We start from the raw sequence: 27,040 nt of genomic DNA on the forward strand, positions 1-27,040 counted from the left end.
TGTGTCCAAAACGACAAAAAGGTTTTTGCCTAAAAATACACTTTAAAGGGAGAACTCTGTATTGCCTAAAGCAACCAGTACAATTTAGCCTTCTGTGCACAATTAACATTGACTGGTTGCCATGACCAACACAGACATTTAGGCATGGGCCCAGGTGTAAGTAGTCATAGTAAAGTAAAATTAAACCTTCAGTTAAAAAAAAAAATTTAAATAATAAACATGTTATACTTACCTGCTCTGTGCAATGATTTTGCTCAAAGCAGCCCCAATCTCCTCTACTGGGGTCCCCCTGCCAGCGATCCAGGCTCCTCCTCTTCGGGGAGTGCCCCCATAAAAAGCCGCTTTCTATGGGGACACTCATGCGGGCTCGCTCCCAAGCCACCCTGTCTGTATCCATTGACACAGGCCGGGTGGCTTGGCCCCGCCCCACCACTCCCTCATGGTGAGAACTGCTGCTCTTGTGCACATCGCTGGATCAGGCTCAGGTAAGTATAAGGAAAAGGGGGGCGGGAGGGATAGAATGCATTAGGGTAAAAAGCCTTAAGGCTTTAGTAGAACCACTTTAATATTGAGTTTCTGGTTTTAAGTGAGTCATTGTAAAAGATATTCAGCCTACCAATTCACCAGGCAGTAGAGGTATCACTGGAGCACCACAGCAGCATCATTGGCACCTAGTGATTTGATAGACGGCTTTCTCTAAATCCTTCATCAAGCAAATAAAACCAGGATTTTAGCCGAGTCTGTGTGGCAGGTACACTTTGAGGTTAATTCCTCCAGCATCAAATCCATGCCACCTGTCTTTGGACCCTAGTTTACTTATGTCAAGGGTCACTAGCTGGAATAAGTCTTCCAAGTAATCTGTTGACAGAAGGCTGTCCCTAAGAAGGGTCGCGTTCCTCGAATATACACACACGCACACACACACACACACAGATTTAATTACTTAACAGTGTATACTTAGGATTAATATAGGCTGGAGTCTACGTGCAGAAATGCAGGGCAGCTCAACACTAGCAGGTGCTTCATACCCTCTTGATGTGGGATGTTTTAGGCCATGTAAATAAATAAATATACTGTATATTGTATGACAAACCATCCTCTGGCTTCCACTGGCTAGCTTAAGTATGTACAGACTTTGACTAGAACATAACTAAAGTGTAGACTGCACGTAGACTTGTTGCAAATATGAGTAAAATGTCAAACATCAAATTTGGAGAGTAACTAAAAATTATATTAGGAAGTGTGTTTTCTTTTTTTGTTTGTTTTTTACCTTTGTATAAAATGTTACCTTTGTAGAATCAGTTGGTATTACCTTTTTGTATAAACTGATCAGTAGACTCTACTCTATGCTTTACATAGTATACTGTATGAAGCTGGATTTACTGAAGGCAAATGGGTTGTTCACTTTGCAAGGGCGTTTTCTCGTAGCTTAAAAATTTAGGTGAAGCTCTGCTAACTTCCATCATCCAATCCTGTGCAAGCAAAATAAATAAATATATATATATATATATATATATATATATATATATATATATATATATATATATATATTTACATTTACCTTGCACGTGATTGGGTATTCTTTGCAAAGTGAATTTGAACCACATTCACTAAGCTAAGGAAAATTCTCTTGCAATGTGAACAGGTTATTTGCCTTTAATAAATCAACCCTATAGTACTGGTTACTGGCAACGTTTTTTTGTCTTCATTAGAGGCTTCTTTCGAAAGACCTTTGTAGCTTATGTGTTAACAAAATTATCTAAATTTGATAGCACATTTTATTTAAAATTGACTTTACCGTGAGCCTAGAAGTTGTACTGATTTTGCAGAGGTTGTCAGCTGACACCAAGTAAACAAGTAACCGATACATAATCTCATTTTATGTTCACCTTCTCATCTTATTGCATGTAACTATATAGCACCATAAATTAAAGAAATTTACTGGCTGCTGTCCTAACTTATTCTGCTTTGATTTAACTCACGCATACACTTGGTTGTTATATAAATCTGGTTTACAGTTAAAGTGGTAATAAACACAAAACCACAAATTTATTGTTTTTAATTACTAAATGAATCTTAATTGTAATTAGGCTTTGTGTTTAGACTTCAAGCCCATCTACTTTAAACTTCACCATTTTGCACCTCTGTCTGCTTCCACAAAAAGACCCAACCTGAAATTGGCATTTTGGCTCCTCTTCTTTTCTGCAAAAGAAATGTCATTTGCAGTAATGGAGATCCCTGTTGCAGTAAGGTCTCCATTTTCTTTAGTGTTGGCATTTGTGAGCTTAGTGGTGCACACAGCAATATGGCATTGGCTTTAGGTCCATGTAGGTGTACATGAAGAGCAATGTGGTTGGCTATTATTAAAGAGTATACAGTACAGCTATTCCCCAATTTTATAAAGTACTTATCAACCCTTTTATCTTTCTGCTTCTAGTTTGTTACGCTATTTTTTTCTAGGTGGGGTGACTGAGTGGGATATTTACATATCCTAACAGTAGACCAACCTTTTTTTTCAACTAGGGTGCCTTCAGGTGTCTTCAGGGATGCCTTGGCAAAATGCCTAGAAACTGCCTAAAAATTGTATACAAGCCAGCAGGTGGATCAAGCCAGCCTATTATTATAAAGCCACAGGTTTTCATTGTGCACATTACAACCTTCTAGCCACCAGTTTCCTAACAAACAGTGACAAGGAGGACGTTGGGCACCCACACAACACCATTGTTTGCCCCTCCCCTGACCCTCCCCATCAGCACTGGGGTCACATTAGCTGAATGAGGGAGAAAAACTGAGGGAGAAGAGAAACATTGGAACACTAGTCAGTACCAGTGTGCAAAAGTGTTTGCTTTGGAAGAATACATCTCCGCTAATGTTGGGTGTCCTATGCATACGTGTTGCTGCATTATGTAAAACTATGAATTTAGTTCATTTAAATTTTAGAATTGGGTGCCTCGAATTGTAAAGGGTGCCTTGACTGAAAAAAGGTTGAGAAACACTGAAGTAGACTAAGAACCCTTGAATTCACATGAGCTGCAGATGGCTATACATTCAGTGAGCAGCTTTACAGAGGCTTGTTCACATAGTGGTGGTTTATTTGAATGGCTAAGTGATCTGCATCCACTTGGTATGTGTGGTTTGGCACAGGTTGAAAAGAGCAGTCCTTCACAGGTTTTTATCAGATGTGGCCGGTGCGTACTCTTATATTAAGCACGTCACTTGCTACTGTCACTTCTGTCAATGCCCGCACAGTTAAGTAAGCAAGACATCATTGGCGTATATTGCACTGCAGGTTATTAGCAGATTGCTTTACAATGTTAAACTTTTATGGAGTAGTTGGGTTCCTGCATATAAGTTTTTTACAACCATTTTTAATTTATGGCAGTGTTATATTTTAATGTATGTACCAGCTAGTAATATATTCTAAAAAGTAATGGGATAATCACACTTTAGGAAAGCTAAAAGATTGTAAAAGTACTGGAGGTCAGAATAAAATACAGCTCTTTTACTTCTCTGTATAGGTCTCTTAAAGTGATACTAAAGCTAAAAATGTTTTTTTTTTACCTAAATGCATTCCTTGCCTTAAAGCGGAGTTCCACCCAAAAATGGAACTTCTGCACATTTGTTTCCTAAACACCCCCCCCCCCCCCCCCCTTTCCAGTACCAGAATTGGTACCTTTCCAGGGGGAGGGAGGACAGGTATCCTGTTCCCACTTCCGTGAGCCTCACCCAGGCCAGTAGGAGAGAGGAGTGGGCCTCACGCATGCGCAGCAGGGTTCTCGGCGTGAAGCCATGAGGCTACACTGCCGGGTTTCCTTACCAGCAATAGTTGGGGGCAGCAGTACCCGACCACTGATGGAAACATCAGCTGCGGTGCCGACATCGCTGGACTCCAGGACAGGTAAGTGTCCTATTATTAAAAGCCAGCAGCTGCCATTGGCTCCTGCTGCTGTCAATCAAATGCAATGAGGAGAAAGGGGGGGGCGGGGCTAAGCACAGCTCCATAGACACACAGCTTAGAAGCGAGCAGACACTGTGTGTCCCCATAGCAAACAGCTTGCTATGGGGACACAAGACGAAGAAGAGGAGCCAAGATTGCTGGTGAGGGGCTGGAGAAGAGGATCGGGCCGCTCTGTGCAATACCATTGCATAAAGCAGGCAAGTATAACATGTTTGTTATTTTAATTTTAAAACAATTAGACTTTAGTAACACTTTAATATATGTATGTTTGTGTATGGAGGTGTGTATGAGGTAAAGCTGCACTTTGCAAAGAATTTTCAATTACATGCAAGGAAAATTTAAAAAACAGCATTTTTGCTTGCACATGATTGGATGATGGAAGTCAGCAGAGCTTTTGCTCATTTACTAAGTCTCTGGAGCAACTGCTCTTGCAGAGTGCACAGTCTATTTTCCTTTAGTAAATCAATCCCTTTATTTATTTTGAACCACTTCCCATTGATTCCCAATGTAACAAAAAGCCTTGTGTAATCTATTCCTTACCCTGTATACTGTATGCTCCCTGCAGTTATTTTTTCCAGGATAGTGAAGGGTTTGCAAGTGGGTGTACAGAGCCTGTCACTGACTGCTTGCTCAGGCCAAGCCAGAGGTAGTTTTTATTTTTGTACGTCAAGCAGCACTGGGGTTATAAAATGGTTACAGATCATATTAGGGTTTAGGTCAATGTCAACATGGATTTGATAATTGAATAGATTTCTAATCAGGTTTTTGAGGAATAAGTTCTAAAGCAAGTCTGGTGAAACTTTTAATATTAATGCTGCTACTCTTCAATGCAAGTATAGAGAGGACGAAGAAAGCAGTATTGAGGACCAGTGACTAGGGGTTTTAGGAAGCAAGGCTTAATATATACTTAGAGGATCTTTACATTTATTATAGGGTATTAAAGGTATTTTTCATTTACAAAAGGGTTTATTACCATATAATTGAACATATCAGATCAGCATTTAGATGGTTACATTGCGTAGTAGACAGTCAGAAAATATAACCGAACAGCAGTATAAAGGGGACATAAACAGTAAAGTTATAGAAGTTTCTAATGTAACGTCCCGTAGATCATTCCAAGGTACCCTAGGAGTCATAGAATACCTGTAAACAAAATTGTCCATATATAGAACCTAGCATAATGATACAAGTTTGCAATCAACAGTCTCCTTGTCAAAGTGGATTATAAGTATAACCGTCCCGACCAGGGCACTACCTGGTGGCCTGATAAATGTATAGATTCAATGCATAAAGTACAATGGGGAGGAGAAAGAGGAAAAAGCTAGTAGATGAGAGGAAGGAGAGACAGGAAGGAAGAGTCCATGGGTGTGCTCCAGAGGAGTGTTAAATTGAGAGAAGCCTACTGTCAAACCACAAAGGCTGGGTATACGTGATCCACGGTTCCCAAACTCTAAGGAATTTGTCATGTGTACCCGAAAGAATAGCCATCAGTTTCTCATTCACCATGACGTCATTCATGTATTAAAGGTATTTTTCAATTGAATTTTAATAAGCAACATTGTTAAATATGAGCAACCCTATGCCAATTTTCTCTGTGAATTTTCTTCTTTGGCAGTTGTGGCGTCTGAAGCTACTCTTTTAATCTGCAAACTGTCACTGTCACTCCCAGTTCCACCCTTGTAGACTCTTGCGGGTTCATTCAGGTCCTGCACTCCCATGCTACATTAAATTACAGGATCAGTGGAGCATTGACTAATGATGCTGGATGCTTAATAGAAGGCCAGGGATTACAATTTATTAACTTCTTTTTGAAGGGTGCTTATCCATGGCTTCTTTATAATGACTCCATCTGCATCAAAAAAGCATTGGTTGTAATGTTGGCAAAGTTAGTGAATTAAACAGATGAGAAAGCAACAGTATATACAGAGCCACATAATGTTGTAACAAGATGAAGCAGTATTGAAAGGTACAAACTCTTTTTTATAATGGCTGAGGGTAATCTGAACAAGCAATGAATACACTTAAGCAACAGACGGGTTTGGATTCTTTCATTGTGCTTCTAAGCACTTTACAGTGCACTTTCTAGCTTAATCAGTACTTAGCCCCTGGGCAAAGTCTTGGATTGAATTTTTTTTTTTTTTCATAAAAAAAGTTATTGGATATCATCTAGATAGTTGGAGCAGTGCCTGGATTTGATATTTATAGCTTTAGAAGTCTTTTTAAGTTGAGGTTAGAAATATGTAGCGCAGTTATATAAAGCACTTCATTTTTTTCTGTCTTTAATGTGGCTCAACTACATTGTCATTGTCACAAAAGAGGAAAAAATTGAATTCTGTATGTCTAAAGTGGTATTAGTATTTGTGCCTTGAGCTTTTATATTTCACTGCAACCCACAGCAAAAAAAAAAAAAAAGGGATTTTTAAGTTGCACCTAGATGAGCTCCCGCAGAGGTGACCGGGCGCACTGCAGGAGCTTAGTTCTGAGGTAAATATTTCATAATGTGCTAGTATGCAATTGTCCTGCAGGTTTTTTTTTTTATTTCTGTGGTATACTACCGCTTTAAACTGCACTAAAAAAGGGGCTCCTATCACTACTTACTGGTGGACACTGATAATGAAGTACTGGTGTGGGAGAGTGGGGTGTTGGCAATGGGAACTATTCAAATAGGTGAGATGCTGACTTTGAAAAAAGGTTCCTGCGCTATTTTTGGCGGTTTCAGGTGCGACTTGCATAGATATCTGTGCATGAAGTTGTACAGATGTCAGCCAAGTCGCAGTGACATAAGGCTTTGAAATTGTGTGATTTCAAGTGAAGTCGCACAATTTCAAAGTCAGTTTCGGGGTGAATGGTGCCTAACAGGGCTGGCCATATTGTACAAGTGTGACAGGGAACCCCTGCTGTCTCAGTCCCCCATTTCTTAACAAACAAAGCCGCTCACTATACTTGCTGCAGTCCAGAATATCAAAAGCAGCTTTACCTAAGTGTGACACTTAAAATTAGAAGTCAAGGCAATTGGTTCCTGCATATAAGCATTTACTGGAAGCGGAGTTTGCAGCTGCCTAACAAATGGATTTCTTGTGTTATGAGGATGTTGTAGAAAACATTTTCAGGGGGGAAAAAAGATGGCACTTTAACAGGGGCCAGAATGAACGGTATCTGCCCCAGGCATCAGCAAAAAGTACTTACTATCTGTATTTAGACATCAGCGGTCGGATAGCAAACATTTTTAAATGATTACTAGTATGAAGTCATCATTCTAAGTCATATCACCATTTACAGACTGGCGGTGTGCTCAATGCTGAAATCCTTTATAGTTATGGCCTTGTTGGTAGCAAGCAATCCTGAGCTAAAAACATGCAGCGCCAAGATACGGGCATTCGAAAGATCTACTCCGACTTTATAATATGTTTATTTGCAGACATGATGAATTCAGGCCTGCTTCTGTCACATACAACTGAAAGGTCAAAATAAGATAGTAAAACTACTACTGACAAATTCAGTTACTATAACCTGTTTTGTTATCATTTACTTTTTAATAATGTAGAGGCGACGCTTGAAATATAAGCAGCAAAGAGAGCAAAATAGATGACTAACTGCAGTTCACAATGAATAAAGTGGTTATTATGTTCCTGAGCCCCCTATAATTACCATTGTAAAGTCTGAATTGACGTGAATAGAAGATTATTAGAGCAGAGCTGTAGAGATCAGCAGTTGTGTATCAAAGCTGGTCATGTGATGAAAGTCTGTACTAGGGAAGCTAATGTCATCAGGCTAGAAGGACAAGAACAGATTTATCTTAAGCGTCCAATATTTAATGGGGCGTTCCCATAATATGGAGCATTCATGCATATAACTACAGCAAGTTAATTGTGCTTATCACTAGGTATACTGTACATTCTTTATCCCCCCCCCCAAAAAAAAAGATATTGCTGTAATTCATTCACATGCTTTTATTTATGTAAGAAAAAAGCAGTGAACTATAGCAACCATTCTGCATCCATCTTCTGCATCTTTTAAACGGATGACATGCACTCTTGGGGGTTACTACACATCATTGATCCAGCAGTGCCTTACTTAATACATGTAATAATTAAGACAAGTGATGCTGCAAAAGTTTATTACAACTATAAAAAAAGAAAGCATTTTCTTAAGTTTTATAATTGGCATAGATACATTTTTCATATTCTAACAAGAAGAAACCTGCAGTGTTAGTGTATTAGCATATTATTTTTAGAAACCGAGTGTCTAGCGTGATCTTCCTGCCATTCTGTTGAGATCTAGAAAAAGAACAGGGGGTGTATGATCAGAAGGCATTTAGATCTCAGCTCTAATGGTTCAGTATTAACTCGTACAGTATTGAGAGAACTTGGCATGTAAAGACTATATAGAGTGGAACATGCTACTGGTTGTGATGGCTACCCCATGTCTATGCAGAGGCAGCTGACAGTCAGGGGCCTTCAGTTCTTTTTCTGTAATGCAAATTGTAAGATTTTTCAGTCTTTTACATTGTATGGAATGATCACAGTAATCTTACTTATTCACTGTGTGTCATTCTAACAAAGGAAGAAAAATTGGAACATTAAAGCGGAACTTTACCCATAACAGCTTGATAAAAGATGATTGCTCTTTAGCAACATATATTGCACATTAATAATTATGCTACCAAAATTAGTGTGTGCTGTAAATTGCCTCCAACATTGCTCCTGTTTCTTCTTGCTGGAGGCCACCATTTTGCTGAAGCGCAGAGCCCTTGAGCAGCAGTAGATCAAAGAAGCGGATCTAAACCTATCGATTTAACAGTTTCAAAAAAGTTGCATTCCTGGAATGCCGGGATTGCTAACTGTCACATTTGCTTATGTGCTCAACCAAACTGTCAAACCATCAAATAGCTGGTGTCATAACTGATTACATGTTCAGCACCATGGCAGTTGCAGATCAAACAGAAGCAGCATCCCTGGCTGTAAAGAATAGGATGGCTTAATTCTGCTTTAAGGCTGTCAGCAGATCGGCTTCTACAAATTTGGCGGTGCCTAAAAATGGAGAGCAACTGAGCATGTGAGAGCGGGATGAGACAGTGTATTACTGGATTTTGAACAGTATAGACACTTATTTTTAATGTTTTACAGAGCAATACTTGCAAAAGGGACCAGCATAAAGTGATATAGCAGGACTATATTTTCTGAATAAAGTTCCACTTTAATGTGCAGTGACAAATAAGGACCATCCCTGAGAGGGTGCATCAGCTAGCCAAATCTTTAATAAAATTTGGTCATATTCTCTATTCTAGAGAAACAGATTTTACTGTGTACATATTAATGAAGAGTTATTTGACCAGTACTTGTGTGAAGGGCCAATTGCAACATTCTCTTGATTCAGAGTTTCCGGAGGATGACAGATTTTCTACTATAATATTTTTAATGTATAATTATTCTATGATAGATAGATGTTGACTATGCACATATAATTTTATACAACATTCCAACACTGCCTAACTTGTACAATAAAGTAATTGTTTGCTTTCTTTTTCTTTATTTGTGATATCTGTAGAGTTTAGTAATTGTATATGTCCTATTGTATGTTTTCCTAGATCTGATGTGGTTGTCCTGTGCTTCTCAATCGCAAATCCCAACTCCCTAAATCATGTAAAAACCATGTGGGCTCAGGAGATAAAACATTTCTGTCCTCGCACCCCTGTCATACTGGTTGGCTGCCAGCTGGACCTGCGATATGCCGATCTTGAAGCAGTTAATAGGGCAAGACGACCACTGGCTAGGTAAGTGCTTGAACAAATAATCCTCTCCATTGCCATTGCCTATACTAAGTCTATACCGTTGAAGATCAGCTGAACACCTTTCATGATTTCTGATGCAAGTTCTAACTCAGATGACTCAAGATAACTCCTTGAATAAAAATGTAGAACTTCAGTAAAAACTATTTTTTATCTTTTGTTTTAGATAGAGTGGGGAAGGTTTAGGACCTCTGCCAGATTCAATTGCTTTCTGTGGGAGATTTTCACTCACTTTCTCTTTTTCACTTTTTTTTTTTTTTTTCACTTGCTAATATTTTCTGACTTTCCTCAGCCAATCTTTTCTATTAAAAGTCTTTTACTTACCAAAATACTTGCAAAGGAAATGCACGCACAGATCTTTATATACCCTACCCTTGCTCTGGTGTTTGGAGGATGGAAACCATTTTTCTTACTTATCACTGCCCCATCTTTTTCTTTATAAGTTGACTACGAGTAGGTATTAGCACATGCATGAAAGTTAGCTTAAAATCTTTTCCGCTTTTAAGCCCATTTAAGAACCTGATTTAAAATTTCAGTTTTGACAACTTAATTTAAAGTCCATCTCCACTCTCCAGCATGCATTTTTTGCATTTTATTCATATACCTACCCTTTCAGGTATATTCTGGACAATTTCTGCTATGCACAGGGTCCTGGTCCCTGGTTGCCTCTATTCTAGCCTCTGCACTAATATACTGTGAGTGCAGGATGCCATGGTAATGCCCTTCACCAAGGGGGCAGACCAGTGATGCCAGTGGGTTAACTGATGGAATACATTTCTATCTCTTTCTTTGTTAATGGGTTTTAAAGACAAATAGCAGATAATATTACTAGCTGACATGCAAATCTATTTCAAGATTTATTACGCAAAGTGAATTATGTTTTCTTTATTCCTTGGGGTTAATCTTTACGATATTATTTTTGAATTAGGTATACTCAATTTCATATTTATTTTGATTTGCAGACCTATAAAAAGAGGAGACATCTTGCCACCAGAGAGAGGACGAGAAGTTGCAAAGGAACTTGGTATTCCATATTACGAAACCAGTGTTTTTGATCAGTTTGGGATAAAGGATGTTTTTGACAATGCAATCAGAGCAGCTTTGATCTCTAGAAGACATCTCCAGTTTTGGAAGTCTCATCTAAAGAGAGTTCAGAAACCTTTTCTCCAAGCACCATTTCTTCCACCCAAATCACCACCACCAGTTATTAAAATCCCTGAATCCAGTGAGTCTAACATGAATGATGCTGGAAATTTGTTGGACAATTCATTGTGTGCAGATATCATGTTTGTACTTCAGGGCCAAAAACAGATCTTCGCTCATAAAATTTACCTTGCTACCTCCTCCTCAAAATTTTATGACCTTTTTTTAATGGAATACGAACAGTCTCAGAATTCCGCTGACAGGCACTGCAAGAAAGAAAAGCCTACCAAGGACTTGCTAATGAGGACATTAAGTCTTGATACAGATGAGGACACAGATGGGGCTTCCTTGAAACCTTCAAATGCCTGTCTTCGAATATCAAGAAGTGATGATACTTTACTCACTACAGACTGTGAAGGAGAAGCTTGTGTTGCACTGTCGACATGGAGCAAAGGCTTTCTTAGCATGCACCAAGAATTGATGGTCAACCCAATTTCAAACAGAACTTGTTCAATGACTGTGGTTCGAATGGACTCTTCGATACAGTATGGGCCTTTTAAGACTGTGCTACGGTTTCTGTACACAGGACAGTTAGATGAAAATGAGAAGGGTTTGATGAGAGTGGCACAAATTGCAGAAATCTTAGAAGTGTTTGACTTGAGAATGATGGTGGAAAACATTACAAACAAAGAAGCCTTTATGAACCAGGAAATCACAAAAGCATTCCACGTCAGGAAAGCAAATCGAATCAAGGAATGTCTTTCCAAGGCAACCTTTTCTGGTGAGTAAATTGCCTTTTGGTTGCAGCTCTTTTCAGCTAAATCATCTATTGAGCACCTCAGTCTGAATTAGAATTGCAAATTTTGCACCTTCATACAGTCAAATTTACAGCTTTGCAACAGCATTATTGACCTCTTTTCACTTTGAAAACCTTATTGGTCAAATTGAATATCAAATACTAAGTGACTTCTTGGTCAAATGCTTTGCCTGTAGTCATGTATTCTTTATCTTGGAGCTGCAGTCCTCTATTCTTTATAAGTATGTTTCATTATCTTTTCAAAGGTCATACTATTTTTTTCCTCTCATGCAACTCATTAACTTTTAAAAAGGAGAATGTCATTTTGAAACATTCTACACATACTGATTGAGGGATTACAGTATAAGGGTTATATTTTGCGTTGATGTTTATATGTGTATGTTCCGTCTTCCCATAATGGGAAGTTAATACAATTGATCATTGAGGTGAGACCATAATTTTTTTCTCCTGTTAAGAACACATTCAAAGATGATTATTTTAGCTTGATTGTTCTACCTGGGGGAGATTTACTAAAACTGGAGCACTCAGAATCTGGTGCAGATGTGCATGATAGCCAATCAGCTTCTAACATCAGCTTGTTCAATTAAAGTGGATGTAAACCCGAAATCTTTTTTTTTTTATATCATAATGTAGAGTATAAGATTTCATATCATTTGAGCCCAGTCTTGCCACACAGAGTTAATCCATCTCTGAGCAATACTCTTTTATTGTTAAGTGAGAAAAATCTTGACAAACTGAGAAAAACTTTATCAAATCCTCCCCCTTGCTGTGAGTGACAGGTGATTTACATATCTCGTGCACTAGCCTAAGACACAGGCATTATTTTTTGGTTCCCACCCCCACTCCTTTCTTCAGCAGCTCTGCAAGGATTGGCTGTTCCACACCTCAGCATGATTTGGCATGCTGAAGTCGTGGTTACTTTCCTGTCTTTTCACTGGATGTTAGAGATCATAGCAGTAGTTCAGCAGAAGTTCAGTGTTAGAAATACACAGGAGAAAATGCATATTGACAAGGGGAGTGTAGAGGTGGGCGGAGAGTCTACTGACATCACGACTCCACCCACCGAGCTCCAGACAACAGACCCGCCCACAGAATCTGCAGTTTTTCGGGTCTAATAACAGACAGAGGGGAGACATTTGACAGGTAAAGATACATGCAGGAGGCATGTATATCCTTATAGATAACCTCTATGGCAGTAATTTAGAAAGGATGACATTGGGTTTACATCCACTTTAAGCTTTGACAATAAAACTTAGAAGCTGATTGGCTTCTATGCAGAGCCGCACCAGATTTTGCACCATATAGTTTTAGTAAATAACCCCCATTGTGTCTTGAGAGAAAGGTTACGTTGCTTGAAAAGGAGAAGGTCGCAAATTGTGCCATATACTTTTTATTTTAGTTTTCTAGATATGAAGTATATTGAATTAGGATCAAACTTTTTGAAGTTGCTCTAGAACAATGTAAAGTCACATTTGTAGATCCATAGTCCTTAATGACTCTGGGCATTCCAGCTTAAGCTCTAGTGCGTTTACTAGTGCTTTTACACTTTTGTGATTTCAAAAGGGGTTCACAATTTTTCAGGGATGCTTTTCCGATAATAAAACAATGTAGAGTCTGACAGTCAGTGGTATAACTACAGAAGCTGCCTGATTCAATACAAACGCCTTCTGATGACAGACATCTGAAACTGGAAGCTTCTGCAAATCTCTGTGTAAAAAATCAGCCCCCACTGATCAACAAGATGTAATGAGAGCATATTGGGATATATGTGATGACTTAGTAACATGCGAATTGCAGTTATGTCATCACATGGTGCATATTTCTTGTACAAGAACTTGGGCCCTTAGTTGTATTTTCTTTTTTCTTTTGGTGGGGTATATTTAAGGTAACAGTTTTTGTACATTTTTAATTCTGTAGCTGTTTGTCATAGTTCACACTTTAAGTACAAAAAGAAAATTGCTTAAAGCGGAGCTCCACCGAAAAGGCGAAGTTCTGCTTTCAGGCCTCCTCCCCCCTCCTCTTCACCAAATGACACTTTTTTTTTGGGGGGGGGGGGGTTGGGTACCTGGTTTTGACAGGCCTAGACAATCCAAGCCAAAGTTCTTCTCTCCACCTCCCTCCCCACAGTCTTCTGGGACACTTCACAGGTCCCAGAAAACTGCGGGACCATTCACAGTGCGCAGCGTGGATCCCGGGACAGATAAGTGTCTGTTTATTAAATGTCAGCAGGTACCGTTTTTGTAGCTGCAGACTTTTCATAAACACAAAAATGTCTGTAGCTTCTCTTCAAGTGCAATATGCCTACCATCCTAATATATCATACAAATGGGGGAAGGGGCATTTTCTGTAGCATTGAGGACACTATAGGAAGCACAAACTGAGTGACCATGGTTTCATATTTTCAGATGTGACCTTTAAATTGGACGATGGAAGCATCAGTGCCCATAAACCACTTCTAATCTGCAGCTGTGAATGGATGTCTGCAATGTTCGGAGGTTCCTTTGTAGAAAGTGCAAATAATGAGGTATGTGGCAGTAACTATACAGTATGTTTTTTAGCCTTTGTATCGTATGATTTTCTGTTTGCTTTATAATATACTCATTATCAAAACCCTTTAATGACCTTTTGTGAGCTGGCTTGTTTCAGCAATTTTGATTCTACTGGTCAAACTAAAAATAACTTTGGCATATGTTCAAGCAAGGACAAATTTTATAATACGCAAAGTAAGCCGTTGCCTTTTGTGGTTCCAAACTGTCCATTAGTAGCTTTCACTAAACATTCCTCCACAAATATTAATATGATCCCAACTTAACTAATTTCTGTACTGTTTAAAGTTATACTTTTGATTTACAATATACAAAGTCTTCTGCACACAAACAGCAAAAAGATATTATAGCATCAGAGTGATGATCATAATTGGTTGGCTGCTTGCATATGCATATGCATATTCAGCTGATTTCTTTGCATTTGTTCATGTTTACAGGTCATACTTCCAAATGTAAGCAAATCATCAATGCAAGCAGTCTTAGATTATCTGTATACTAAGCAGCTATCATGCACACCAGAGATGGATCCATTGGAGCTGATTGCATTGGCCAACAGAATCTGCCTTCCACATTTGGTTGCTCTCACAGGTGAGAACAAAGTGATATGTGCACATGGATCATAATTCATACCAGCACACTAATGATAATGTGATAAAGCTTTACTGAAAGCCAGCTATCCTACATGAATCTGGTAACCTGAATATATTCACTAAATTCCAAAAAGACATTCTGACTGCCAAATGACTATTTGAATAAACTATTGTTCCATAAAAATGCAGGCATCAGCCTATCCACATGGAAGATAATTTCAACTAGCTAAACTCTAGTTCTCGATTGTTAGGGCCTACTGCTATCCCTAGACATGATGACCATTACCCCATGTCCAAAATTGGTTAAAATTTCCTGTTTACGGGCATCTTTAGACCCAGCTACTTCAGGTGGGAAATTTTCCAATGTTTCTTAACAAGGACAGCACGAGCAAAGAAATGACCGAGCTAGAAAAGAAAACATCCCATTAAAACATTGGTCTCTTGTGTTGACTACATGGGATGAGACAGTCATAGATTATGAGCAGTGGTAGTGCAGTTGTGCCACAACACACACACAGGTAATCACTTTGGACTTCTGTCGACCGCAGAAGCGTTATGGGCAGTTAAGCGGCTAGGAAATATTTGTTTTTATTTTATTTCTACTGATAGCATGATGCTGTATAGAATTGCTAATGAAAAATGATATACACTGAATAGTCAATGTGCATGTTAAACTAAAAGGAGGTCCCCTGAGGTTCAGATTCTTCCAGAATGACCAAACCCCCCCCCCCCCCCCCCCCATGTGGTTAATTTAACATATTCTCTCCAAGAAATTTGTGATAGTGAGCAGGGCAGGAAAGGCATAAATGTTTTAACTATTGAATGCATTTTATAGGATAGTTTAAGTATTTGTATACCTAATGAAAAACTGTGCAGTTTTTCTCACTCATATGGACGATGTCATGGTGGCAAGCAAATTTCAGCAATTTTACCTCTGGGTAGCGCAGATACTTTCAAAGCCTGTACAATCCTAGTTGCATTAATGTAAATAAAGTTAGAAGTAATAATTATTAATGGAATAATCTCACTGCTACATATTATTATAAAGATGAAACTACATTTTTTACACTTTGCAACATACGGCTAAATGTTAGGTCAGTTTGCATGAAGATTAATAATAGATTCTGCATCCTGTGTATTTCTTTTTACATCAGCAAATCATTGTATTATTTATAATGGTTGTAATACAGCATAAAATGTGCTTTGTCCTGCAGAACAGCATGCTGTGCAAGAGCTGACCAAAGCTGCAATGAATGGGCTGGATATTGATCATGAAGTGCTGACTTATCTGGAATTGGCTCAGGTCAGTATTATGACAGTTGTTCCATCAGGCATAGTGCATATTACTGTATAAGCACTAGGGGCAACCTGGCAGCAGAAGGAGAGCAGATGTAAATGTTAAGTAGGGATTATCTTAGCTGAAGATCAAGCAGTCATGGAATTTTGTGAATCAGACAAGACAAACGCAGATATTCACAATGCCATACTGACGTGCAGTTTTAATGGAGAAAAAAAACAGCAGTTTTCACAATAATAATGTCTACCAATTTTACACAAGTAGTATATTCATTCAGTATATAGTAGTATATTGATATTCCTTAAAAAATATATATATTATAATCATTTGACGTGTTTGATGTTAATCTGCTCTATACCTTTTGCCTCAAGCACTGTAGTGCAAAGGTGCATGGAAGATAAAGCATTTTTTTCCCTAATTAATTGTAACTCAGAACAAATTTTGTAACAATTTTCTCAGGTCCAGGGGGTTATTCTGCCAGTTGTGCTAAGCTCATAGTTTTATTTAAGTTATGTAAAGACAGGTTTGTTTTTACCATGGCCATTACTACTAAAGTGTCTAATTTGCCACTGTCCAGAAATAGCTGGCACTTCCCAGTGCCTGCACATTAGGGCCATTTTTTCAGCACCTTTTAATGCCTCAAATCCTGAGGTTCACTGGTATGCCCATACCCACCCCTCTCCTACTCATACCATAGCACTTGGTTTATGGTAATCCTGGGCACCAAAATGAAATATACACATACAGTTGACACAAGTTAAAGAGGAACCGCAGTCTGCTCACATAATTTGTAATAAAAATTTCTTTACAAATTCACTCCAACCACTTTGCATATTATTTTATATATACTATGATTCTGTACTTGCCAAATTTGCTGCAGAAATCTCCCTCCACTGAGTCTGGCTGCATCAATTTTAACTGTGGGCAGCTGAAGCTGCTGCCTGTTCACTTCCTGGATTTACACAGACACACAGAGGCACACCTCCAGCTCTCATTGGTCATCTTATGACTCATTCCCCCTCTCTTCCTGGCAAACTCTAACGAGAGTGATAGAGACAGCTGTGCATGATGACAAAAGCCTAGGCTTTTTACCGGACAAGAAAGAGGAAGTGGGCTGTATAAGGTATTTACTGGCAGAACATTTTTTTTACTATCCAAAGTTAAAACAACAAAGGCAGAAGATTTAATAGATGGAAAGTTGAAAAAATGACTGAAGTTCCGCTTTAAGTATAATGTCCTGAGCCAATGGTTAATACAATATTTAAAAATAAGGGGTTGCACGAGAAACTATAATTAAATGTGTTACTACTTTTAATGTGTGGATTTAGGTATTAATGGCTTGCATAAACACTTAAAGTTTTTAAGCCACTTGTATAAAATGCTCCCATCCTCTCTGTATTAGAACAATAAGTTTGCCTGTGTTGTAGGAGATACAGAGGGATCATTTAAAAAGCAAAAGCACCATGCTGCTAATTGCACATTAAAGGGACAGGGGCAGCATTTTTTTGGGGTTAACAAACACTTTAAGGAAAGAGTGAGATAAACTGAGTAACTTAAAAGCTGTTGCCCGCTGTGCTTACTCTGACCAAATGTATTCAAAATAATTGCAATAATGTCAAATATAATCGTGTTAATTATTGGGCTTTGTATTAACTGAGCTAAATATCTGACTTCCAGTTTCACAATGCACATCAGTTGGCTGCCTGGTGCCTGCACCATATCTGCACGAATTATAACAGCGTTTGCTCCAAGTTCCGCAAAGACATCAAAGCAAAATCTGCTGGTGGGTAAATCTAATGCATTTTATTCAAACCTGTTATTTTGACTCTTTGTAGGTAGCCTTTGTATGACAAATATTCATGAGAATAGACTATATTATATAACTCGATGAGCTTGAATTATTTAATGCATTTCCCGAAATTCACTGTCACCACTTATTTTGTTAACCCTATCCTATTTTTACAAAGTCATTAAACATTCTAGATGTTAAGCAACACTATTAAACTTGGAAAGATAGTAAGCATATCAAATTTGCTTGTGTGAAGGAGTTAAGGGAATATCATTTTAGTCAGTATGGTTACTTAGCAACATACTAAACCTCATGTGGGAAAAAAACTGGAGTGAAGAATAGCATAGGTGTGGCCTATAGCAACCATTTAGATTCCAGTTTATCATTTTTCTGCTGCAGGCTAGGAAATAAAAGCATGCAATTACCACCATCATTCATTGTCCTTCCTATATGGATCCGCAGTTTACATTTAAAATGATTTGTGCTTGTCGGCTAGAGTCCTAGTGGATGATATGCCAGCTAATTAGAACGTTTTTTTAAATGACCTGCTAATAATTGTCACCTGTTGTGACTGATATATCACTTATGGGTGATTGATAATAGATTGTGAATGATATATCAACCTGGTGGATTCAGAGCCTAATTTAACAAAGACCACAGCTGTCAATGTATATAATGGCGGTACGATACTGCCTTTTATTGTTGGCTGTACTATACATTGTGGGGAATATACTACAGAAAGCACAATGCTAATCCGAAACACATCTAGAGTGACAGCTATGGGATAGTTAGTTTGTATTGGATTCAGCCATCATTTCCATTTGGTGATCCAGAGGTTCATTAACCTGGCTATGACAATCCTGAAGCTACACCATCTTTCCATCTGCCCCATTTTTCACTTAAACCAGGTCATCATATTAGACCTGCTGAGGGACACCTTTTATTCTAGTGCAGTGGTGCTTCTTACTGCTTGGTTTAACAGCAAAACAATCTGCTTTTGGTTGGACCTAGTTGTACAATGGAATTGTTTTACATGGATGATCCTATCATGTCTACTAGAAAGTTAAAGAACAAAATCTGCTAGTCTATGGAAACTTTAAAGCTAATTTTCAGGCAAATATTTATTAGAACACCACTTAGTGAAGTTCTGTATTCATTCAAAAATAATTAAATGTACATCTAACTTTCATAAGTACCTGGATCTGTCTTGATATTGGACTGCTGTCATCCTTTCCTCAACAGCACTTTGAATGGAGGGGGCAGTAGAAGCCAGACAGACTTTGTTGCATGTGCATGTTTTGACCAGGAACATGCTGACACAAGAAGAGAGCAGAGTTGATGTCTTAACAGTGTGTTGCTGCTCCTTTATTGTCCAATCAGCAAACTGACAGCACTGTATTCCCTAACTGTAAAAGAAAGCAGTGTCACCCTCTTGGCTGAGCCTGTAATTCTGTCAAACCAGTTTTGTGATTTAGACATCTTTGCCAATTTTTTTAAGCTGATGAAGCAGTCCACAAAAATGTATTTCCACTTTGTAGAAAGCGTTTTGTCTGTAGTTTAGCTTTAAAGTGGCTGTAAAGCTTATTTTTTTTAATATTTCTTTTTTTCTAAAATAACATAATAATGTTATGCCTACCTGCTCTGTGCAGTGGTATTGCACAGGGCAGCCCTGAACATCCACCTCTGGGGTACCCTGCTTGCTCCTGAACCAGGCTGTGTGCACCTATAGACACGCACAGTGCAACTTGGCCCTGCCCCTGCTCTCTCCCCACATGATTTGATTGACAGCAGCAGGAGCCAATGACTCCTGCTACTCTCACTGAGTCTTGTGAGGAGAGAAAGTGAGAGCAGCACTGCTGCGTGTAGGCACAGTACTGGATTGAGATAGGGCTTATGTAAGTATATATAGAGGTCATACAAATACTGGGACATTCTTTACCTTAAGGCAGGGAATGCATTAAGGCTAAAAGTGTCCTCTCACTAGAACTACCTTAAGATAGACTTTCATGATTTCCCTGCTGTAAAACTATTCCATTTCTTTTTGCAGAAAATCAAGAATATTTTGAAAGACATCGATGGCCACCAGTCTGGTACCTAAAAGAAGAAGACCACTACCAGCGAGTGAAGAAGGAAAGGGAGAAGGAAGACAGTGTCCTTAATAAACACCGGTCAAAGCGCAAGTGGTGCTTCTGGAGCTCATCCTCCGCGGCCTTTGCCTAAGCAATGACTTCATTGCAGACTTGAAAAACACATGTGTATGAATTTGTCTTAATGTTCAAACAAGCTGTACAGTAGTTACCTTTTTGAAGCACTGATTTCAATCCACGTGTGTGCATTTAATGTTTTTATAAGATCAAAGCACAATTCACTTCAAGCAGGTCAAAAAGCTTGTTACTTTCAGCTGGAAAGGGGTCCATGTAGACCCCTTGTGTCACTGGAAAAGTTTAAGGCATGAATAGGCATAAATTACTGATTTTCAGAATGGTCACCTATTGACTAAGTAAGGTGTGTTGAGGAAAATACATGACACTAAATACAGGGATCTCTAATTTTGGAGCAAATAAGCCAATACAAGGACAAGCGCTTATGCATTATATTGTTATACTGCAGAGCGCAAGCTCCATCTGTTCTGCTCGTACTGTGTTCTTAAAAGTTGGGATCAAAGTTGTGTAACATTCAAGATAATTGTTTCACGTTAACCTCTGTCTAGGACAATCATGTTCAAAGCTGTATGTACTTATGTTACTGCTTAAATCCCAGCTCTTGGAAATCAAAAAGAATCTTCAAATTCAGGTATTTTTTGAATTAATAACTAGCCTGCATGATCAGCAGTTACAGCGATGCAAAATTTGTCTGTGCCACTTATAAAATAATCAAACTAGTTCCTGAGAGGAGGGTCACCTCAGGGCAGGCTAAACAAATATGAAGGCCCAAGGTGAATGTAAAATGTGGAGCTTACAATGCTAAAAAAACTCAACCTGAATGAGTATATTAGGTTTTGCTTAGCTTGTGGCCTCTAGCCTCAATGGCTTTACCTTTAAGCGAGCCCTTAGCAGCCTGTTGCCTGTGTCAACATTATAGCAATGTACTCTGCTTAGTTACATTTTTTTTAGCAAATATTGCTTAGGAATTCTCAAGGATCTGGCAAAAAGGCCCGATTTTGCAAATAAGGCACATTTTCATTTTTTTTCTGCTCACTAAAAATATAAAAATCAAAAATTCTTTGTCTCTTTATCTTTAAAAAGTAGATACAATAAATAGTTAAGTGTTAAGAATAGAGAAGAAACCCCAACAAACAAGTAAAAATATTTGTGTTTTCTGTATAACCAGAATTGAAATTATTAATATGTAGGATGTGGACACTACAACCCAGCAGTGACCTGGTTTCCAACTTCACTGGAAACTTTTTTTTTATATATATATACTGTCTTACTTTGAATATATCAATATTCATGTTATGTGAAATGCCTACATTAGACTGGAAGGGCTCTATTCACAGGGATATTCAGGGCAACATATATACCCTATTCGCAGACAAAATGTCTTACTAACCTAAATACTTATCTACTTCTCATGTAGAATCATGCATTTAATAGCAGTGGTCTTCCACATTCCGTGCAGAGAAGTAATGATTTAAAGTGAACCTGGCCAGACTTTTTCCTGAAGCTCTATGTGCGTTATACTGTGATGATATATATATATAGAATGATGTTTTTTTTTTTTTATTATTTTGCTTTCTTAGGTGTAGATTACTTACCTGTCCCATGCATCCTGCTGTTTCCTGTAATCCGTCAATGCAGGCTTGCCATCCTGGGTTTTTAGACTATAAATCTTTATCTGTGATAGACATGTCACAATTGAAATGAATAAAATCCAGGACTCCTCAGGGACTGTACAAGGCCCTTTCACACTAGGTGCATGCAGTAACATATGTACAGTATATGAAGTGCATTACTGTATGTCTTTTCACAGGCACTTATGCATGCCTTTAGGGCCAACTGCAGCCAACTTTTTTTTTTTTTTGCTTTTGTTTTGCACAGAGTGAGGAAAGGTTATATCTGAAACCAATCCAATTGGCACAAAGAAAAAAGAAATCTCCCAAATAGGGACACAGACAGCAATAAATACCTAATAGTAGTCCAGGCTCTAAATAAAAAAAAATGTTGGCCAGAGCGTGGCTTTAAGGAAAATGCTACATATTTTATTTCATAAGCTACAGTGCATAAGTGTGAACTAGCTACATCGTAATGAATGCCCTTTTTTACCTGAAACACATTTTTATGCGATAAAATACATGCATTTTATGGCAGGTAATAGACCCGTGGATGGGCCTTCAATAGTACATAAGGCCATAATAGTAACAGGTTTTCCCCATGCATTGATTAGTTACATTGTAACAGAATCACACTAATTATGTCGCCTGTGACAACGGATGGATATGACCTAATTATGGTCATAGATGACTTCTTCAGGAAACATTACTCTGTTTATTTTGTCAGGTTTACATTAAACCATATACTTCCAAGTGAGTTTTTGGACGTCACATAAGCTGTAGCTCGATGCATTTCATTCAGACACTATCTTCGGGATGTGCATAGGGAAATTCCCTTTTGTTATGTAGTGAATTTACAGTATATGCTCATGTGTATCAGTATTTCTTTCAAATACCTTCTCTTTCTTATTTAAATTTGGTTGTTGTGTGAATTTTCAGTGTTAATTATAAAAAAAACAAAAAAACAATGTGTATACAATAGGAAGAGAACCAGAGCTGTTTCTGGGCCAATTCTTCGTAATCAATATTATAGCAGGTATAGTCTTCTATTGGAGCTATACTTGCCATGACTGCATAAATGCTCTAATACAGCTAAGAATAATATCTACAACTTTGTTATGTAGCAACGTGGTACCAAATGGCCCAAATCGCCTACCTAGCCCAAGCAGAACCATAAATATAAAGAAATAATGAGCAAAACTGCTCAAATAAACCTTAAATACAATCCCCGTATAACATTCTTTGATTACTGTTGGCATAAAGATGTACTAATGCTGGGTATGTTTTACATATTCTAGTATCCTATATATGTGTTTGTGAATGTTACTAGTCATTTGTATATTTTAGGTTTTGAGACCCTTTACATTTAATGATATGTTAAACAAATGTACACTGTATTTGAGCACCACAAACCAAAAACACTATTTAATTCATTTTTAGTATTCAAAGCAAACTGCCCCATCCATCCAGGTCTCCATGCTTTATTTTGCTGAGAACTCACTTTCAAAAATTCTCCCTAGCATTTCTGGCTGTGGCCATCTTGAGTAAGGGCAGATGATTCATGTAGCATTTACTTCCTGGAATCTAGCTGCCCTTTGCTCAGGCATGCAGCCAGGAGGGTGTGCTTAGCTGAGAAAACTCCGCCTCCCCTTTGAAGACTCCTTGGATATGACATCATTTGGCTAGGCCTGAAAACCAGAAAGTAACTAAAAAAAATGTAAAATGTTTAAAACAAATACATATGATATAATACCTTCCTATCTATTTACTAATGCTAGCAGCATAAGGATTAAAAATGGTCAATGTTTTTTGAGAGAGTGAAGTTCCACTTTAAAGGCTAAGTTCACCTGTTGAGTGAAATGGACTGTACAGTTAAGGGGTCCCAGTAGGTTAAAATACTCTGGACCATTTTGAAACATATTGCCTAATGTAAATGCTGGAATTATGGCAATTTCTGAAAAACTACCATTGTTGGCAATGCGCTGTTGCTAGGGTGTGGCCTACGTTGACTGCTTGCCCCCAACATCAAGTAAACGCTCCAGGCTTTGGGGGTGCCGCAAATGGCCTACAGGTATTGCAATTACATTAGGCAATATTTTTAAAAACTGCACAGTGTGTTTTAACCTACTGGAGCCCCTTGACTACATAGTCCATTTTAATCAAAAGGTGAACCTAGCCTTTAAGTTCTAAGGATTCCCCTATAACAAACACAGAATTTGATGTGTGTTTGCTTGTCCATCACTAAAATATTTTCTCTGAAACCATTTAGTTACTGTAACCTATTCTTGTCATGAGAGAATTATGAAGCTGCTAAAAAATAATAATAGTAATATCTCTTAAGAAAAATATACATGCCTGGCGTTCATACTGATTCTTTGGAGTTGGTGCTCATGGAAAAAGTATGACATTCCTGAACTCTAAAGCTGTTCTGTGTCAGTGATTTAAATTTTTAAAGTCACTTAATAGGCAGGGCAGCCAGGTACCTAGCATTTTTAAAGGATAGCTAAGCAACACCTTACATATATTTCTCTCAGTACAGTTTTCCTTTGACCATGAAATAAATTAGGAAAGTCCTTCGACACTACAGGATTAAATTATCCCATCTCCTATAAATGATGCTGCTAAATATAGTTTAGTCTCTACAATTTATATTTAAATTCTGTAAAATTTTTGTGAAGATGGTGCAAATGATGTCTCAGACTATAATCCTAAAACATAAGGTGTCTTGCATAAAGTACCAGTCGCTGACATTCACAAATACATGTAATGGAATGTTTGTGTATAGACCTTATACAGTACATACTGCAGTATTAATATTTGTGCATCTGTGTATGGTATATACTTTATACTGTATATTACTCACCATTTCAGGCTATTTAGAGGCTCTCTGCAGTATTTTTCAGGTAGGCTGCTGAACAGCAAGTAACCAACCTGTCTTTCCCTTCAGTAATATTTAGGCTTCTTAACCAAGTTTAAAGCCCAACTGAAGTATCATACCTTTTCATCTCATTATAGTGCACAGGTTATGATTTGTGACTAATTTGTGCTAGGAAATGCCTTTAAAATAACGTTTATGCTTGGTGGAAATGCTCCCTGCCTTCATACTGCATTGCTCTGTGCTGGCAGAGCTGAGTAACAGCCACACCCCTCAGCACAAGTGTCCTCACACAGACCTCTATTGTTGACATGTCAGAACAGGTCTCTATGCATTACTGCACTGGATCTTTTCTGTTTCTATTAGACTGCAGTCATATTTATGATACCTGGCACAAGTTCTATAATGGGAAAATAATGGTATTACTCTAAAAATGTTTTTGTTCAGTTCTGTGACTTCATTTGGGCTTTAAGTATATCTCTAAATTGTATCTGTATGACCGTTATACGGGCAGCTTGTATTCTAGGCTTATCCTTTCTTAATAATGGATATTTGCTAGGGATATGCCACTTTCAGTAAAAATAAAACTGGAAAAGCTTTCAATGAAAGTGTTCAAAGGGTCTTGGATCCCTCTTCACTCTTGAACCCATTCTGACTGCAACCAGCTGTTTGGATTCTTTAGTCTGAAAACAAAGACAAGACTCATTTCAGTCTAAAACCCTGCTCATCACATCTCCATTGCAGGGGATTCCCTCTTTTTACTGAAAATGGAGAAGTCTTTTAGGAGGAAATTTCCTTTGTAGGCCTTCCCCTATAATCATGAGTAATAAGGGTTGGTAGTATGTAATAAAGCATTTGTAGAATTATAGGAAAGCATTTTAACCCCAGAGTTGTAGAAAGCCATATTCTATTGACTGAAGTTCAGGTTTTTACAGGGTCCATTCTTGGCAATGCCATTAACAGCTTAGTTTAGCATTGTAGATACAGGTGCTAATAAAACAGGATAACTCTGTTGCAATATACCAGCAAAATGAACAGAATGGAAAGTCTTAGAAAAAAATAGATATTGTTACTGATTAGGTGGGGGAAATCCAATCAATTAATTTACATTGGGTATTGCTTGAAAATATGGAAGTGGCAATCCACAATCACTCTCTAACGTCAGCTCTGACCCATTGGGAATAACGTTTCAGCAGTCGGTTTTTCACAACCAAAGCTCAGTTTGTAAACTTGCCAAATGTTACAACTCTACTAACACATCTGGGGTATATGCAATAATATCCTGTTGTAATCTTAAATGTCAATTGATTTAACCAAGTGGCTGGTTCATTTGGTTAATACAGCCTATGGCCTTTATCTTTGTGGTTATTTTATGTTTTTTATTTTGCAAAAAAAAGAAAATGTCAATAAACTTGTTTAAATATAAAGCTTTGTTTGTGTTTTTTTTTTTGTTTTGTTTTTTTTTGACTAAAAGATTAAGGGCCCATTTGAACTATGCATTGAGTTAACACGTGTGTTGAAGTGGTTGTAAACCTCAGATATGAAATATGGAAAAAACATTTCCCTCTATAGCAGGGATAGGCAACCTCGGCCCTCCAGCTGTGGTGAAACTACAAATCCCATCATGCCTCTGCCTCTAGGAGTGATGCCTGTGATTAAGGATGAGCTCCGGCGTGTTCACACACTCCGCGTGCCGAGCCCGCCAGGAAGTCGGCACGGCGCTGCGCTAATCACAGGCAGACATTTTCCCGATGTGCGGCTGCAGAGATTGGGAAATGTCTCACTGCCTGTGATTAGCGCCGGCGGGCTCGGCACACGGAGTGTGTGAACACGCCGGAGCTCATCCTTACCTGTGATTATCAGGGTCTTGAAATGTTTTATGGGGCTTGTAGTTTCACCACAACTGGAGGGCCAAGGTTGCCTAACCCTGCTCTATAGTGTGTACTTGTCTCAATCCAGAGCACTAAGGGGTTGATTTACTAAAGGCAAATAGAAGCAAGTGCAGTTGCACCAGAGCTTAGTAAATGAGGTAAGGCTTCACTTTGCAAAGAGTACCCAATCACATGCAAGGAAAATAAAAAAAAAAACAGCATTTTTGCTTGCACATGATTGGATGATGGATGTCAGCAGAGCTTCTGCTTCTGCCTAATCAACCCCTAAATGTAATTTCTCTTTGCTGCTTCATTCCTCTGCTATATGCATGAATTACTACTGACAAGTTTTCCAACACAAAGAGAAAAATGATGAGGGGAGGGAGCTCCAACAGATTGACAGCCTCAACTCTTTTCCTGTATGCTGTGTGTCGTGGCGCACTTCAGTGCAGGTGCAGTGCCCACTAGTGTAATTGTACCTTGGGTTTCTTGCACATTACCACAATACAAAAACTTGAATAGGCCCTAAAGCAGTTGATAGTGCAATACTGATATACAGTATATCCGTATATGTTTGAAATCTGGCAAACACCA

The 27,040-nt window shown here is 38.3% G+C and overlaps 1 protein-coding gene across 2 annotated transcripts in view; it reads left to right on the forward strand.

Annotated features, from left to right (window-relative positions):
• RHOBTB1 (Rho related BTB domain containing 1) overlaps positions 1–26,002 on the forward strand; it is a 125,214-nt gene extending 99,212 nt beyond the window's left edge. For both annotated transcript variants that reach the window (XM_073596266.1, XM_073596267.1), the window contains 7 exons: positions 9,546–9,731; positions 10,709–11,670; positions 14,112–14,230; positions 14,690–14,840; positions 16,057–16,145; positions 17,817–17,922; positions 19,976–26,002. In XM_073596266.1, the coding sequence (XP_073452367.1) occupies positions 9,546–9,731; positions 10,709–11,670; positions 14,112–14,230; positions 14,690–14,840; positions 16,057–16,145; positions 17,817–17,922; positions 19,976–20,148 (1,786 nt within the window). In that variant the 3' untranslated portion in view covers positions 20,149–26,002. The remainder of the gene's footprint in view (positions 1–9,545; positions 9,732–10,708; positions 11,671–14,111; positions 14,231–14,689; positions 14,841–16,056; positions 16,146–17,816; positions 17,923–19,975) is intronic.
• The last annotated feature ends 1,038 nt before the right edge of the window (positions 26,003–27,040 follow it).

This window comes from Aquarana catesbeiana, linkage group LG08, assembly GCF_042186555.1.
Source record: "Aquarana catesbeiana isolate 2022-GZ linkage group LG08, ASM4218655v1, whole genome shotgun sequence".
NCBI classification, from domain to species: Eukaryota; Metazoa; Chordata; class Amphibia; order Anura; family Ranidae; genus Aquarana; species Aquarana catesbeiana.